The sequence below is a fragment of the Lagopus muta genome, chromosome Z (genome assembly GCF_023343835.1).
Source record: "Lagopus muta isolate bLagMut1 chromosome Z, bLagMut1 primary, whole genome shotgun sequence".
Taxonomy (NCBI): Eukaryota; Metazoa; Chordata; class Aves; order Galliformes; family Phasianidae; genus Lagopus; species Lagopus muta.
In genome coordinates, this window is record NC_064472.1 from 23,803,851 (window position 1) to 23,821,760 (window position 17,910).

The 17,910-nt window shown below is 34.4% G+C and overlaps 1 protein-coding gene across 2 annotated transcripts in view; it reads left to right on the plus strand.

Moving 5' to 3' along the window:
* Positions 1–17,910, plus strand: part of AP3B1 (adaptor related protein complex 3 subunit beta 1) — a 159,957-nt gene that overhangs the window by 114,562 nt on the left and 27,485 nt on the right. For both annotated transcript variants that reach the window (XM_048932545.1, XM_048932544.1), the window contains exons 23-24: positions 15,948–16,179; positions 16,839–16,923. In XM_048932545.1, the coding sequence (XP_048788502.1) occupies positions 15,948–16,179; positions 16,839–16,923 (317 nt within the window). The remainder of the gene's footprint in view (positions 1–15,947; positions 16,180–16,838; positions 16,924–17,910) is intronic.

Here is a 17,910-nt window from a genome sequence, read left to right on the forward strand (position 1 = left end):
TATAATATTATCAACAGTATGTTTTTATTTTCTGTTACTCAGAGCTCCACAGAATCTGTTCAGAAAGGGAGCAGTAATTCATGCTTTTTTCTGTCTCTTGAATCTTCTAAAGAACTCTTGACTAGGATCCATTTTGAGAACTTCTTTAGAGTGGTGATGCGTAGAGCAGAAATAATAGTTTCTGACAAAAGCCAAGGTCGAGCTACAGACCTGTCAAGCTAAGTGATAAATACATTTAATTTCAAATTTAGTATGTTTGTGGAATTACCTGAAAAACAGTAAATATTAAGTCCTTCAAATACAAATAGAGATATTTTCAGTATGGTATTCCCCCCTTGAAAGACATTTTAATGCCTGAGTTTCTGAAGTAGTATTTACAGGGGAAAATGTTCTTATAGTTTGGGTTACTTTCTCAATTCAGTGTGTTGTAGCAAGTGTAAAGGATCTCTTCTTGGAAGCAGAGGGAACACAGGAATTATAATAATGGATTATATTGTCAGTATAGTATGGTATGCAGTTTGTAAGGCAAGGTTAGCTACCTAAAAGCATAAGAATTTGCTAATTCCTTCAGTACGTCTTCCAAAGTAGTTTACCGGCATGTGCTCTACTTCATGAGTTTTATTTTTCCAAAGCTTTGTTAGCTCTAAGTATTGTATAATTACATCTATTTATAATTCATAAATAAACTCTGGTCAGAGTTCTTCTCGGGTTCTTACCTCAGGAATGTCTATGTCCTCAGAATTAACTTCTTAATAGCATGAAAGAGATGTGGTGCAATCACTAGTGATTGCAGCAGACTGTGCAATGGTTTCAGTAGATACTTAATAATCCCTGTGTTTGCAGAGATAGTTTGAGCAATTACTGTTGTTTTTTTAAGTAAATATTGTTATATTTTTGTAAATGTATATAGTCCTTCTTAGAATCAACAAATTTTTTTGTTGGGCAAAGAAGTTACTTTTAAATCAGTTTTGAGTGTTAGCCACATCTTTTACAGTAATACAGACCCATAGTATCCTACGGTGGTATTATTTTAAATAGTATAGCATTTGCACTCTTATTTTTCAGCTTGTAGTAGGAAATGTCTACTTTTTCATGTCTTACCACAGGAGAGTTTTTTCCTGTACCTTAAATGTTTCCTCTTTATTTTCTCTGAAGCCTGCTTTTTTATATAATGGCTGCAATTGGGAAAGTTTGGTGGGAGGGGGGTGGGAGGCTGAGGGAGCAGTGGTGAGGTTTGCTGCGTGTGTGCTATCCTTGTGCATCCTTATAACTTCTCCACATTGTTGACCACACTTGTACACCAAGCAGCGTGTGTGGAATTACGCGGAGCTCTCTCTCCAGCTTCATTCCTTAAGATGGGTTTTCTTCCATGTGGAACAGTTTAAAGTATATGCGTTTCCTGCATTTTTCCCTATTCTGTGCTATACAGGCTTTGTAGCTAACATAAAGCTCAACTGAAAAAAATTCTACAAATTCCAGAAGTTAGTAGGGTGTCTGAGAAATTTGCAACTATGAAGCAAGTGAAAAAGCATAGTCTTAAATGTAAGAGTTAAAAAAAGAGTTTTGTCTTTGTGCACCCAAAATTTAGCTACACAGCTCATGAGGTGTGACTGATGCTTGCAGGAAGATGGTGTGGTCCACTGGATACAGAACTGGGTGTTACACACGGAAAATGAGTTCTATTTCTGGCTTACTACATACTGTCTATCCTGGTGGGAGTAACACAGTCTCTTGGTTTTCCATCTGAAAAATGAGGATAATGATGCTTACTTATCTTGGGAAAGCACTTGGAGAGCTACGAATGAATGTAACTGCTCATCAGCAGATGTTAAACACTGACAAGACAGATAAGGAATGCAAAACAGACCTCCCAGATATTTAAATTTGTTTTTCCATGTTTATGAAAATTTAATGTAAAAGACATTCTTAAAATGGTAACATAATACATCCATTACATCACACATTTGAAAGTTATAACATCCTTCCAAAAATTACTTCTACACATTTTTTTAAATGATAGCTTCATTTAAAATAAAAACCCTCCTACAGCAGTCTTTTAAAGGGTGATTTCACCTTTAGTAATTAATTAGAAATCCATTTATCAACATTTGTAATGTTTATTAATGTTCAAGCCTTAGTTATAGCCCTCTTTGGTTTATTAAAGGCATCAATACTGAGCAAGCTCTATAATTATGAACATTCTGCTTATTTTCTTTCAAATAAATTAGAGAATTTAATTTGAAAGTTCAAATAGGATCTATCTTTCCTTCTTCTGAGTCAGAAGCAACACCTTGATATGACACCCTGGCATAGATAAAAATGTGCCCAGTCTAGGAGGCATATTTATTATTACTACATATAATCTCATTGATTTACTTGATTACTGTGTATTTTAGTACTATATGTTTTCCATATTGGGGTCTTGTAATTTTAAATATATATGTATGTATACATGAGTGTGTGTGTACACACACACAAATATATGTATGCATGTCTGTAAACATATATTTTATGTTTATCATAGAATAATGAAATCACAGAATCGCAAGGCTGGAAACAACCTGCAAGAGCATCTAGTCCAACCATCCTCCTATTACTATTGCTACCACAAGCCTCTAAACCATATCTCGTAGCTTACGTACTAATGAATCCTTAGTTAGAAGCACATATGTGACATAAAGTGTATAGTGATTAACCAGGTCTTTGGTTAAGAGTAGTGCATCATATTTAATTTATCATATTTATTCACTATTTTGTTGTCTTGGACTGACAAAGATTAAAGCAACATTCAAATTTTGTACTTAAAAGTGAAAAGCGCTACAGCTGTAAAGTAAGCATAGTTAGAAAATCAAAATCCTATGCATAAAATAGAAATCAAACTTGGGATTGAGGGACAGTGATGCAAAACAGGAACTCCTTAGATAAATTACCGTAAACAGACACTCAATTTTTGTTTTGCTTTATATTAAAAGTCAGTACGTTTCTTAAAACTAATTCACTTTTTTGAGAGTTGGATGATTACATCTGTGAGAGAATTCAAAGTAATTTTTCTGTCCAACATCAAAAATATATATATCATGTTCCTTAAGACAGAACTACTGAAAACAGAGTTTGTGCTGTTTTTAAAAGCAAGCACATATAATACATAATGGTGATGATTCCATAAGTTATTCCTTAAACATGTAGTGATGATGTATATAACATAATTTGTCTGTGTATTTATGATGCTATGAAACTCAGACAGAAGAGAGAGATAATCTAAGCTGTATTTTTGTTTTATTTTGTCAATAAAAGCTAGCACTTAAAAATTTCAGCCACATCTTTCTAAGGTAACATTTACCTCCTCACATCTTTAGCATCTATCAGACATGACATGGGACATATTCACTGACCCTAAAAATTTTCATCAGTCTCATGCACTGGAAGGGGGCAGCCCCAGCCAGACAAGAGGCTCATTTCAATTTTAACGGCTGTAATTAAAGGTTAATTCACTGAGTCAGGATTAACGAGGAAAGTACAAATGATAGGCAAGCAGCTGCCTTTATAATACAGGATTAGAACAATGCAATTACAATAAGAATTAGAAAAAATCAACTTCCTGAAAATGTTCTGTAATGAATGTTTCTCTGTTAATTGTGGTACTTAAACGTGAAGACTTTGTGCCGTGTTATTTTTTTGTTGTTACAGCAACACACGACTAACGGTGTGTATAATAAGATAGTATTCCAGCTGCGGTGGCAGCAACTGCTACTTAGATGTATTTAATACTGTGCTGTACTGAGAAACTTCACTCTCACTATTGTGTGGTAGCTGTTAGACATGCTCACATAGTAGATGACTGCTCTGAACTCTGTGATGGAAGGTTTATTTCTGTTTATTCTTTCACAGTTGTCTATTGTAGCCATTTTCTTTAGAATGAAATTTAAATCATATTTTTAGAAAACAAAACATTGCATTCAAAGTTTTTCCTTATATTACTCCAACTCATTTCATGTTTTTGACTTTTAAAATTAATTACAGCTTTCTAAATTAATACGTAACAGATACAATCTCTTTGACATCTTATTGTAACTGCATTTGTGCTGCAGTTGCATTAGTGTTTGAAATTAACAAAACTTAAGAGTTTGTATAATTAATGCTTTCACAGTCTCATCTAGTGCAGTGTTTAAGAAACAAATAGATGTATAAATGTAACAATAAATTGCAAAGTTCTCATCTCCTGTTTTAAGTCTGTTTCTTAGAAGTTTCCCTTTAAAATTTCTGATGTGTAAATAAGCACATCAAATAGAAACAGCTCTGAAAAGATGGAAATCAGATAACATTCTGAACTGAAGCATTAGATTCTAGATAGCTATAACTTGTGTAGCCGGTAATTCTGAGAAGAGGTCTTTGAAATAGTCTCTGTATGCAGATGAGATACTCCTGCTCTCCACTCGATTCACTTACCTGTTTTCTTTTAACTTCAAATATATATCTTCTGTAATAACCTGTTTTTTTCCATACTTACATCTGAAATTTTGGACATATGTGCAACCATATGTGCTTGAATTTTCAAAATGCAATTCGCAAATGCAATTAGGAGTCTATTCTGAAAACTGGGAGTCCATGGAAAAACTGCATTTTTATCAGTAATTTTCAGAGTTTGACTAAAATACATCTGGAGTATTGGTAATTTAAAATTAAATATCCAGCATATTAGTGTGGAAATATTAATATTGGAAAGTTATGTTGCTTATTTATACAAAAACATATGCACTGCACCATTTGATAGTAAATGTAAGATTAATAGGGATGTGCTTAATCAAATTTTTTTTGTATGTTTTATGTAATAAGAATTGAGGGATGTTTATGTCTGCACTGCAGGTAAGAAGTATACAGTGTAACACTTGTATTTAGATTATTTCAAGTATTGTTTGACTAAACAGCTGGGCCAGCATGCATTTCTAACAATATTTTGACATTAAAAGCTCCAAGAAAGCTCTTTTTGGTGTGGGCAGTTGATAACTTTTCATTCATAATTAGCTCATAGAGAACCGAGAGACATTTCAGGGAAATTGAACTGTCAGTGGGTAGAAACAAGCATTTGACCTCATCACATTGAGTGGGGCCCATCATAATTTGTTCATTTGGTGCCCATCAGCCCAGCCTCATCTCTCATACGGCACCTCGCTGACCTTCCCTCTCCAATTCCACTCAGTTCAGCTTTAATTATGACTCTGCAGACCCGAAGAAATATTGCAGCTTGCTCTCAAAAACCCTGAACTGCCACTCACCAAAAGATTGGTTTTTAACAGGTAATAAATGCCCAAAGGAAATGGTGCTGTGTCCCACAGAGTAAAGCAGCTTTTTTTGCCTTTTTTTTTTTTTTTTTTGAAATATTTCTGTCTCTCAGTTGTCACTTTGCCAGTTAAATTTTTATTTCATGGAGAGAACAGTGGACTAGCTCCAGTAGCATAAGAGTGCTTTGGGCTTGACATTTTATATAGCTTTTTGGAGCTTACAGAAAAGTTTTAATCATTCTGCTAGCCCAGAGTTGGGTTAAAATAGCCAGGTATTATTTAAAGACTGAAAATAATAACTGTTTCTAAATGATATTTGCTAAAAACCTATAAAATTTGGAAACTAGTTTTCTTATTCAGTTAGAAAATTAACTGATTCATTTATTGCTGCTAGCAAATTTTACTAAAATATGATGAAAGTGATATAAACTCTTTAACAGTGTGACACCTGCAGAGCAGCTGTGGTTTGCCACGTTACTGGCAAGTATTATTTAATAGTTTTGCCAAGTGAACTGTTAGAATAAACGTGATAAATAGAAATAATACAAAATTCCTACTGTCTTAACTCTCTATTTCCAGCTTAAAGAAAGTCCCCCAAAAAATCTGAGCAAATAAAAATATTCAAAACTACAGTACTACCAAGTGTATCCTTGTGGTGAATGTTAAACTGTCAGCAGGATTTTCAGGTCATTTGACAAAAAGGATACAGGTGCAGTAGCTAGCAGTGAAGGTGACTGCTAGTTTCATCAATCACTTTGCCTTTCTTTAAGTTGATACATAATGGACCCCTTCAATCAGCTTCCTTGTTCTTTGTCACTTGTTTAGGAAGAAGAAAAAAGAGGTTGGAAAGGCTGGACTTTAAAGTCAAGGTTATAAAATGAATTGTTACTTGTTTACACAGGGTAAGGAGGATAAGTCAGTGTGAGAAGGGGCTCTTCATAAAATGTCGAGTTTGTCAATGGGTGATAATATGCAGTTTGAAGCTTCCTACAGACCTTGAACAGTGACAGTAGTTGTCAAAGCAGCAATTCTAAACAGGAATTTAAAATTAAGACATTGTTTAGTGACAGAGACACGACGTGCCAGAAAATGTGCTAATAAGTGTTCGCTTTATTTTCAGAGGGTCACTGTAAATGATGATCCTATGACAAAGTTTGTTTAACTGCAAAAGCAGTATTGGAATAGAAATAGAATTTGAATTTATACAGTGCCTAGAAGGCTGCTGGTACCATTTTGCTTGTGTAACGAATATTAACAGTCAGTTCATTGCAGCTATTTACCTAATACACTTTTTTTTTTTTAATTTAAGATGCAGCAAGAAAATTAATGTTTTTTTAAACCCATCCATATGATAATGATAGCTGTTTAACATGATAGTGTTTATTTTTTGTTTTTCCAATATTATATATAAAATGGACAAAGTAGAAAACTGCATTTCCTGATGTTAAGATTTCTGCATTTGTCATCTAGAGTATAGTACTGCAAGACTATGGTGGGCATTTGGAGGACTTCATCAGATTAGGAAGAAAAATGTTAAGCTCTTACCTCGAAAATAATAAAAACACAGCATTACATATTCTCTGCCCTCAAAGATTCATGCTATCGTAGCATGTATTTTCTAGAAGCTTTCTTCATTTAAATTTACAGATTGTGCATGGGTTTTTGTTTTTTGTATGATTGATTTTAGTTTGAAGGTTTTGTACTTTTGTACCAATGAAGGACACTGAAAAACTGCAAAGATCTCATTTTAATTTTAAAATATCCTCATCAAGAGACCTTTGGCATATTCTGCTATGCTGATATGGTGAGTTCTTGAAGCTCTACTAAGTATATGAATTACTACTTGTGAAAACAACTAATTATTTCAAATGTAAGGATGATACAACAAAACTGTAATTTGCAAAGCAACTGTAAGTTGCTTTTTCTTGATTATAATTGGCCAATGTGTAACAAAAACTTGGATTGCACTTTAAAGCAGAATTTCAGAGCAGTATCTAAGGTTTCACCAGAAAATACTTCACTGATCTGGATCAAAGTTTCCCCTATAAATTACTTGAAATATCGAGTTCCAAGTAAATACAAATGTTCTGTGAGTCTGTAAACCTTGGAATTACCTGATTATTGAAAATAGGTGACAGTAGGAGTAAATGATTCATAACTAACATATGTCTCCATTTCTGAAGTTGTTAGTGATCATTTTTTTCAGCTTGGCATGGTTAAAACAAAAGCAAATAATCAAGTTTTGCTTACTGCAAGTAAGAATCCATCTTGTTATTTTTATTTGAAGAGCCACCGTCACATGGAATTAAAAACCTAATACTCAAACTATGAGATTTTGTCCCCAAATTTTAAAAATAAATTAAAACCAAGGATTTTGACACAGAAAGGAAAAATACACACGGGGCTAACTCAACTTTTTTAGAAGTGTTAGTGGTGTTGGTATCATTTCTTCCATTACGCTACTTGCCATGTAACTTGCCTAGAAACTTAGGCTTGCAATACGAAGTAAGTGAAAGGCAAGTTATTACAGTTGTTGAAATATAGTGTTGTGAGTTATAATATTTTAAACAATATGCATTCAAAGGTATTTCAACGTACTTTGAAAGTTCCTCCTGACAAATGTGGGAAGGTGGGATGCCCTTAATACCAGCTGCCCCAGAAACTTCATAAGGGTTGTTTCTTCAAAGTCTGGTAGGCGATGTGCCACAGATTTCTAACTTTCTAACTTCAGTCGCTTTATGCCACTATCCAGAGAACACTGGAAGGAAAGATGACTCTTCAAAAGGCTACTGAATAATGCTGTGATTTAGTAGCATAACATCAGAGATAAGATTTTAAAATTTCACTTTGGTGACAGACCTTATTTTTGCATGCTCTTCTCCTAATAACTTCATAGTTTGCAGTATCTTAGTATCTTAACACTAAAAGAAGGGCAGTTCAAAAATCTTCCTGAAATAGCGTTGCTAGGTGTGCAAATGATAAAAATGTGCAAAATGATAACGTTGCTCACTTGGCTTTGGAAATTTTTTTTAAAATGGCTTCATGCAGTGTCAGTTGCTGTTTCTAGTCTCTCACATCTGTGTTCGTGATTTAAAGGGGGCAGCAGGATTATTGAAAGTTACATTTGTAAGAGGTGTAAAATGTGTTTTCAGTTGAACAGTAGAGCTCAGGAATTCAATACTGTAAAACAAGGTTTGTGTTCAAATTTTTACTATCACATTAACTTGGAAAGTTTTAATGAAAAATGTGCGGAGATCACTACTGTTTTCATTGATGGAACTTTGTAACAGCAGCAGGATTAAAATATATTCTTACTACATAAATCATAGATTTCAACTATTGTTAAATGTGTGTTAAAAGTTGCTTTAAAGCTGAAGTAGTTTTAGTAAATGCTCACTGTCACAGTCTTCCTGTTGCTATGTTCGAGTGACAAGCAGTCTTTGGAGGATGCAGGTGACAATAACAGAAATTCTTCTTATTAGCACCAAGGTAATGTTGGAAGTACTTTAGTAAAAACTGCCTGCCTAGTTTGGCTTTCATATTCAGCTGAGGGACTTTGCACAGACCCAGCTAATAATTAAAGCCATGTTCTTAAATTTGTTGAACTGATGCCATGAATTTTGTTTCTGAGTCCCACTGAGATGTGTACTTTTGAATTTAAGTAAAGAAACAAGAGGTGACTTATTATAAATAAATCTCCATTACTCCAGACAAACTGCAATCTGTAACAAATGATTTTTTAAAATTTTTAAGGACAAAAAATGAAGCTCAAGGTTAAAAAAAAAAAAAAAAAAAAAAAAAAAAAGGCATGGAAAAGCTGTATTTCAGCAATATTCTCAAGAAACTGTAAGTTCATAAACTACATTATATAGATTTTTTTTTCAGTTAAAATATGTAAAATGAAATAGGAAGGGAATATTTGTACATCAGCATCATGTACACTCAAGCACATGCAGAGATTCTACACGAGCACTGAAAGAATGATAACAGATGTCATGTCCACTGACTTCAGTGTTAATTTGGGAATTTTATCTCTGCAGGTGGTTTACTATGCATTAAGATCACCCTGATAGAAGCCAAAACAACATTCTGCATGCCTCAACAAGCATATAGTGACCAAAATTAGCATATGTTCATATAAAACCAGCAAAGGTGGAATTTATATTTCAGCATTTGTAAATACCTATGCTAGATTTGAAATACGGTGTTTTACAGTCTGATTTTTCCCTTGTAAGTGGTAGTGTGTAGTAAGAGTTTCGACTTACATTATACACTTATCCTGACACGAGAGGTCTGTTTCTGGAGCGTAGTTTGAACTAGATGCTTCTGAAGGAAGAGGTCAATATGTAGGAATTGTAATCCTTTTATGTGTGTACACATGCATAAACCCTAATCCTAACATATGTACACATGTATGATAACTCGATCATTTATCTAATCTATATATAAACTATATATTACTGTAAGAAGGTAACTGGTAACTGCTTGTTTTTGCATACTGGTGCTAAAGAATGTTTTGCTGAAGAATACTGACTGTTTGCTAAAATCAAAATACTAAGTTAGAAGCCATTCATAAAAAGTATTTTGAAGTTATTTAGACTCAGTGGAGAAATGTATATTAATCTCTATCTGTAGCATCCACTATTTCAAATTCAAAATTAGGATGAAAGGTAAGGCTGCCACTTCAGAAGCTGGTCAGCAGAAGGGTCAGATAACTATCCTGAAGAAAATTATTTGTTTGTGTACTGGAAGAATGCCTTTTCCTTGCCGCACATAATTGCTGTTGTCAAGTTTAGAGTACTGCAGTACCTCTTCTATGAGGAAGAACGTGCCTTTGTGAATTTGCACTATGGCTTGTGGACACAAAGTTTGGCCCTTTCTTTGATGTTTGTTTTAATCCTGATTTGACTGTGAGATTATTCCCATTTTGTTGCTACTGAAATTCATTCTTACGAGTGTTTTAAAAAGATTTTACTGACATGCTGTGCTGGTTCAACATGAAGAATGACCAGATAAGACCTCATTGGTGGCCTTCCAATACACGAGGGAAGTTTATGAACAGGAGGGAGACTGACTTATACATGGTCTGACTGTGACAAGACAAGGGGGATTGGTTTTATCCTAAAAGAGATATTTAACTTAAATGTTAAGAGAAAATACTTTTTTCAGAGAGTGGTGAGTGCTGGCACAGACTGCCCAGAGAAGTTGTGGATGCCCCATCCCTGGGGGCAGCCAAGGACTGGCTGGATGGGGTGCTGGGCAGCCTGAGCTGGTGGGGGGTGCCCTGCCCATGGCTGGGAGACAGAACTCTTTAAGGTCCCCTCCAAGCCAAGCCATTCTGTGAGTCCATGATTATAGCTGGATTACTCACGTGCTATGTTATGTCCAGCAAACGGCAAATCTGTAAAGAAACAATGTATTGGTTTAGTTAAATGCTTCAAGTTGTATCATAGATGCAAAATTAAACCTATTTCTCTGGCTCTCAGTTACACATAAATTGCAGTCTAAGTACAGTCTCAGTTTTAAAGGTCTTGATAAATCTGATATGGGATGAATGAATTTTCTGCTGTTTGTGGTTAAATCCTAATTCTAGTTCCTTAATATTATGAATTAATTCAATAAAGTCTAAGAACAATACTTCTTCATGTAGACTAAATGGAAATCTGTGCAGTTTTTTATATTTTAAGGGAACCAATGAAAAATCCAAGGGATATAAAATTATTAGAAAAATGAGACTATTTAATATTACAGAAGATTCACAAATTCACCTTAACGCTTTTTGAAAGGATAATTTTAGGCCTGGTTAAGACCACATAAATATTGGAGCTAAAAAAAAAAAAAATGCAACAGAAGAAAGGATGAATTTTCGCAGCCTTAGAGGCAAACTATGAGATTTATGATAAAAACCTTCTTCTGTTTGAGATTGATCTCTGAGTAAAAGAAGATTAGAAGGAGTCACTTAGACATTTTTGAATTTTTATTTCCTTCCAAGTTTTTATAGACAGCAATATTACTCAAACAATGTTGGAATTCAGTAAGAATTTTTGGAACTCACTTTCAGTTGTCTGAAATTGTTGGCTAATACTGGTTGAAAAATGTGAGCATTAATTTTCAGTTAGCCTCACTGCTGTTAAAAATTTAGGGAAGTGTAGAGCTTAAGAGTTGGTGACAGTGCAAAAAGAAAGGGGTTAGAATGTGTCAGAAATTGAAGGTCTTCATAGCATATGTGACTTTAGAATGTGTTTAGTAGATACACAGCAGATGAGTGAGTCTTCTGGGGAAAGTTATTCAAAGTATTTATTTGATATGATTTGATATGAATTTGATGTGAAGTCCTCAAAAACCTACTGGTCTATATAAACTAACCCAAGGGGAATCATAATATTCTGTTACTTCTCTAGATTACAGAAAATATGAGCTTGCTTGATTGCGTTTTTATTTGTTCTGCCTCCCCCTCGCTTTATGAGGATGCTGCCTAGCAAGCCATATGAACAAGACTGAAGTATGCTTTGTTTTGGGGGTTTCCTATGGCCTTGTGAAGTAATGCAGATAATGCAGGGTAATTTCTTGCTCCCTTTTTTTTTTTTCTTGCATCTTTTTTAAGAATTATTATCTTTGTAAGAGCTGTATGGGGCAGACACTGCCATGTGACCATGAGTAATAGGTAACTGGTAATGGAGCAAAAGATTGTAAATATGCTGACATATACTGCCAATAGTTGTCTTTCCTTTGCTTACCTGGATTTACATCTTTCTTCTTGTACTGTAAACCTGTATCTAAGTAGTTTTTTGAACACTATTCTGATTTGAAAGATCATGTAGATGTGGCTGGGCTGTGAGATAACTATTCTTCTTTTAGCTCTTTGGAAGTTACTGGAGCATAGCCCTTTATCGTGTGTAGGAGAGGATACAGCTCTCACAGCTCAGCGTGGCATTCTTGGATTATGGCATGGATATTGCCAATAGGAGGGCAGTAAGAGTGGCTGCTTAGATTAGTTGATTCAGTCCACTGTCTTATGTTCTATTCCTCTAAATTTCATTCCATAATTACTGTAATTTCTAGAAGAAAATATTTTTTCCAATAATATATGTTTTATCCAAATATCAGTAAATTTTGGAATCAGGGTCAAAATTTAATCCATGTTTATTATTAAAGCATTATTCAAGTAAGGAACAAATGCATCATACAGGAAAGTCTGTCCAGCTCTATTTTATGTAATAGGTTTAATAAACCCTATAGTGCTTCTTACTTTAAATAATAATAGTTTTTGTAGTAATGTGAGCAAAATTATTAAGGACTTATTGAACTGGCAAAAAAAAAAAGCATGTTCCTGTGCTAAGGGTTTGCTGGCTTTTCACTGGCGATGATCTTTATGATCTTTATGGATTATTTTTGAGTATTTGCAGTTACCATGGGGGGCAGTCTGGTTCATACCAGTAATTTTATCATATGACATCACTGTGGAGTCCCTACAGCTGTATATTTTAAAAGAAAAAAAAAAAGTTTGCAAGTTTAATCTTAATAATCTTCACCCAAAAAAGCAGACATGCTATGTCATAAAATAACTATTAGTGACTAGTTTGTATCCTATAAATCTAACTTGAGTTGATAATATGGTCCATTACCAGCTAACTGCACAGAGTATTTTTCATTTTACACTCTTCAGTTACTTTTTAGTGAAGTGTTAAAAAATATGAAGCTTTTCTCCTCTCTAAAATTGCACACTGTCTGTCTGTTATTAGGGAGATAACAGCTCTTATAAATGTTTCAGTAAGCGTTAAGTAGACAGTTATGTGCACTCTCATTCCACGCTTATTTGCTTACTGTAATAAACTGATAAAATATGTGTGGTTTGTCTCTGTGTATCTGCAGGCATCATGAGTCACATAGATTTCCTTTAGAAATAATGTTGTGTCTGCAGAATTGATTGGTTATTTTCATAAACCATCCAAAGGTACACAAATGACTTCTATTATTTAAACATATGCTGTGAAAGATTTGTAGAAGATTATCTCATGGTTACTAGATGCTTCTTGTTTTATTAACTCTTTGGGAGGTTAGTTTAACCCCAGAATGATTGTGGGTATCATGTCACATAGGTTTCTGTAAGTATTGCAATTGTTTGCACTGAAATTTTAAAATAAAAAAAATCTGTTTACCAGACTGATACAGCTGTTCAGTAACCTGCCATACAGTAACATCAGCCTTTGTCATCTCACAGTCATGAAAATGCCTAAAGAATAGTAGTTTTCCAGAAATAAATTCCTTTGTTCAAAAGACACATTTTATTTATTTCTAGTTCTGACATACTAAATGCAACTGAAAATTAATGTCCTATGGGTTATTATTCTGGCTGTCTTCTGCACGTCTTCCAGTTTGTATAGTATAATACTGAACATAAAAGTGAATTTCCTCAAATGGGTGAAATTATGAATGAAGTATGAGAAGCAGTACTGTAAGAGGCTGAGATTAAATTCTCAGAGAAAAATCACAATCAGGTTTTGATAAAACTTGTTCTGTGTCAGAATTTGAATGTGCTGAGGGAGTTTTACTCAACCTATATGAATATATATCTACATGTTGGACTTCTGACTATCTTCTTATGCTTTCACTCCTATTGATAAATAATATTTCAAAAGCTATATGTAAATAGAAGTAGGACACTTCAAAATACTTGTTTTAACATGAATAGAGTTTATTTCTTAAGCTTCTTAATGAAAAATGACTGAGCAGTTTTATGAAATAACTTCACAGTTCTGCATGTTCAATTCAATCTAATTTACATGTTTAAAGACAAGGGATGAGCTTAACTTCAAATAAAATCTCAATTCATCTTTTTGAAACTTAAGTTTTATTAATTAATTTTATTTTGCTGACAAAGGAAAACTAAACAAGTTGTCCCTGAGCACATCACATTTTATCTGAGTGGAGACAATTTACTTAAAACTTATTAATAACTTGATAACTTATTAAGAGAGTCAACACTAAGGTTGTGGAGTATCTTCAACTTGATGGATCCTGAAACTGTCTTTTAGCCTTTACACTAGAATTTGCTGGTAGATAATTAATTGTATATAACAAAACTCATACAAGGGTTGTTTTTTTTTTTTTTGTAATAGAGAAGGGATCTGAAATTGGAAAGTTAAACCAGATGTGGACATTTTTGTAGATGTTTTTTTCTTGGTCACATCACTAAGTGATTTATATTAATCATAGTCATGTAGTTGTAAGGCTTTACATGAATGGAAAGCCTTTTTACCTTTTTCTTCTTTAATTATTTGTCATTCAGTGTAATCCAACTAAATAATGCACCTTTCAAAGCCACTGCTGAACACACAATCACTGACTTCCTTGTGTAGCTTTCTTTAGCTTTCGTCAGTGCAGTGACCATGCTTCTAAGCATTTAGTGGTTAATCTTTACAGATGCTGATCTAAAGGGAAATGTATTATAGCTTTGCTTTCCAGTTTAGAAGTTGGTGCTCAGTGTGGTCAAGTTTGTTATGCACTAACTTCTAAAGGTTTTCAATAGAATTCTCTAGCGATATGCATTTTGTCTCCCATTTCTCTGTCACGTTGTAGGTGTAAATCACAGCTCTTACCAGCTTCTCATATTGCTGGAAGTGTGCAAAAAGTCTTCAGATTAGCACCTCAGTGTTAAATGTGGCAGTAAGAAAAACATAGCACCCTGTAGGAGTTTTGTAGGCAAGACAAGATAAAAGCCAGTTTTCCTTCTTAACTACTTAGCATCTTGAAACATCATTTTATTTGTAGCTGTCTCTTTCACTTAGTTACACAGTTGAGGCTATAAATGTAAGACAAAAAATGGACACTCACCATAGAAATTAACACCTAAAACTCAGTAGCTTATAGCGAATTGTTAAAACAGGATTTATGTGTTCAGCATTTGGCCTTTTCTACCTCCATGTTCTGTTTGTATAGCTTTACTTTTCATACAATTTCTTAATCTAAAGCAAGTAAGTTTGTCTGAACATATATCACTTTCCTGCTGTTTTGTGCATATTCCTTCCTTTTGCACTCGAACTCATGATCTCCAGAGCAGCAGTATCTCTTGCAGTTTTCTTATCCACTGAATGTCTTTCACACTGCTACTTCAGGATAGAAAGGACCCAAATATTCTTAAGATTTCTCTTATTGCTTGTGGCAAGAGGATGATTAAAGAAGTGACAACGTTTCTCTGCTCTGTACACCTGTAGATTTAGTATCTGACCGGTGTAGTTGTTAGATGAAAGTTTCTGGGGTTTTAACAAGAGGAGAATCTATAGTTTTGTGCCCTGTGGTAGATTTAGGGCCAGTCTTGAGTTTTGATGCTTAGAATAGAGAAACAACATTATTTTATCTGTAACTTTAAAAATGAATAATGTAATGGATAAAAATTAAAATATTGAAGAGATATACAAAAGAAAAATTGGGAAAGTACAACAAAATGCTGCTATTTCTCAGCACCATGGAATGTTACTTTTAGACTCTTTTAAAGATAACTCAGATCTACTAAAATGCAATAATAGGTAAATCCCTTCATTTGCCTGGTTTGCCAAAATTCTGATTAGAAAGCAGGCATTCTAGCTGTGTGAGAACTGTAGCATTTAATTGTAATTTTATCTGTTCTTCTCTTAAAATGTTCACCAACTGTTGTTTTGTACTTAACAGGTCACTACCCAAGTATTTGTGCCAACAAAAACGCATGAAATGCTTCATCGGATGACTGGAAAAGGATTATCAGCTCATTATCAGTTCTCAAGACAGCCATGCATTTTTGGTGATCGTATGGTATCTGTGCAAGTGACATTAACAAATACAACTGATCAGAAGATAGATAATATTCATATAGGGGAGAAGAAGTTACCCCCAGGCATGAGGATGCATGAGTTTAATCCAATAGGTAAATGTATTCTCTTTTAAAATCTTACTGTTTTGCCAAATTTCAAATATAGAAAGTGGTGGTCTTGCATAGTCAGACATATTCTTGCATATACACACAAGTCCTTATTCATGTCTCTCTAAATCTATTCATCCTCCAGTCTGCACTGATGCTTGTCACAAAAGATTTGAAAGTAGAAAATGGTAATGGTATTAATCAGATCATATACTCAAAATGTCACCGAACAGTCAATAGAATTCACTTCTGTTATGCAGAAAGAACATGAAAAATTCAGGGATGAACACACAATCCATTTCAGGTTTATTGAGTTCCACAACATGGTCCTGCTCTTTAAAGTAGTTGTTTCTCCAGTAGTGACTTCATGGCGGTAGATGTCCTGTGAAGCTGTTTCTTTTGCAGAAATTAAGCTATATATCATCTACTGTTTCTTCCAAAATGTTGCTTTTCTCATTAAAACATAAATTCCTTGTATTCTTTGTCACTTTACCTATGATACAGTGTATGTGCCCTGTTCCTATTGTCTCAGTTGTGCATCCAGCATTTGGAAACTATTTTATTAATACAGGTTTTTGTAATTACGTGAAATTATGGCGGGTTACATGTGCATTATAGTGTTCTTCTGAGTGTTTACTTTAGCTATTCAAAATGTTTCTGTGTAGAATGCCTTGAGCCTGAGAGATCTGTGACTGTTTCAATGGGTATCGACTTCTGCGATTCTACTCAGACTGCCAGTTTCCAGTTATGGTAAGTTCTCATGGAAGTGGGAATGAAAATCTCCTATAAAAGTAATAGCATGTGGTGCTTATTTTTTTGCCCTAATTGTAACATAAGTTTATTCTGGGTTGGCGATTCATGATCCTTGAGGTCCCTTCCAACCCTGGCCATTCTGTGATTCTGCAGTTTCAATTGTAGTGTTTAATAAATATTTAAATAATTGAACAACAGTTGTCAACATGCTGGATACCAAAAATGTTTTTAGAAAAATAAGATATAGTTGCTGTTCTGTTTTGATAAGAATTATGAGGGGTTTTTTTTTCTTTCTTTCTTTTTTCTTTTAGCTCTAGCTTGTAAACATGCAGATTCAATCTCAAATCTAGGCTTGGAATTATGTGTATAAGTGCACGAATTCTTTGACAGGTCATGTTTGAGAGGTCCTGTTTTCTTTTGGCGTAATAGTACCATGTAGAAGCATAAACTACTTTTCCAAGTTAGAATTACATATTCCCTCAAATTTTGTTTTTATTTCTTCTTTTAATAACAACACCTTGAAGGAAGCAGTCAGGTCTGATTAGCATGCTGGAATGTTTTATATGTAGAATCGTAGGATTTAGAATTGCTCAGGTTGGAAAAGACCTTAAAGATAGAATCCAACCACAACCTAACCATAGTACTCCAACAACCCTCCGCTAAGTCATGCCCCTGAGCACCACATCCAAACAGTTTTTAAACACATCCAGGGATGGTGACTCAACCACCTCCCTGGGGAGCCTATTCCACTGCTTAACAACCCTTTCTGTAAAGAAGTGTTTCCTGATATCCAACCTAAACTTACCTGATGCAACCTGAGGCCATTTCCCCTTGTTCTGTCACCAATGAGAGGAGACCAACCCCACTGTTACTGCAATCACCTTTCAGATATTAGAAGAGAGCAATAAGGTTTCCCCTCAGCCTCCTCTTCCCCTGACTAAACAGCCCCTGCAGTCTCTCCTCATAGGACATATTCTCCAAGCC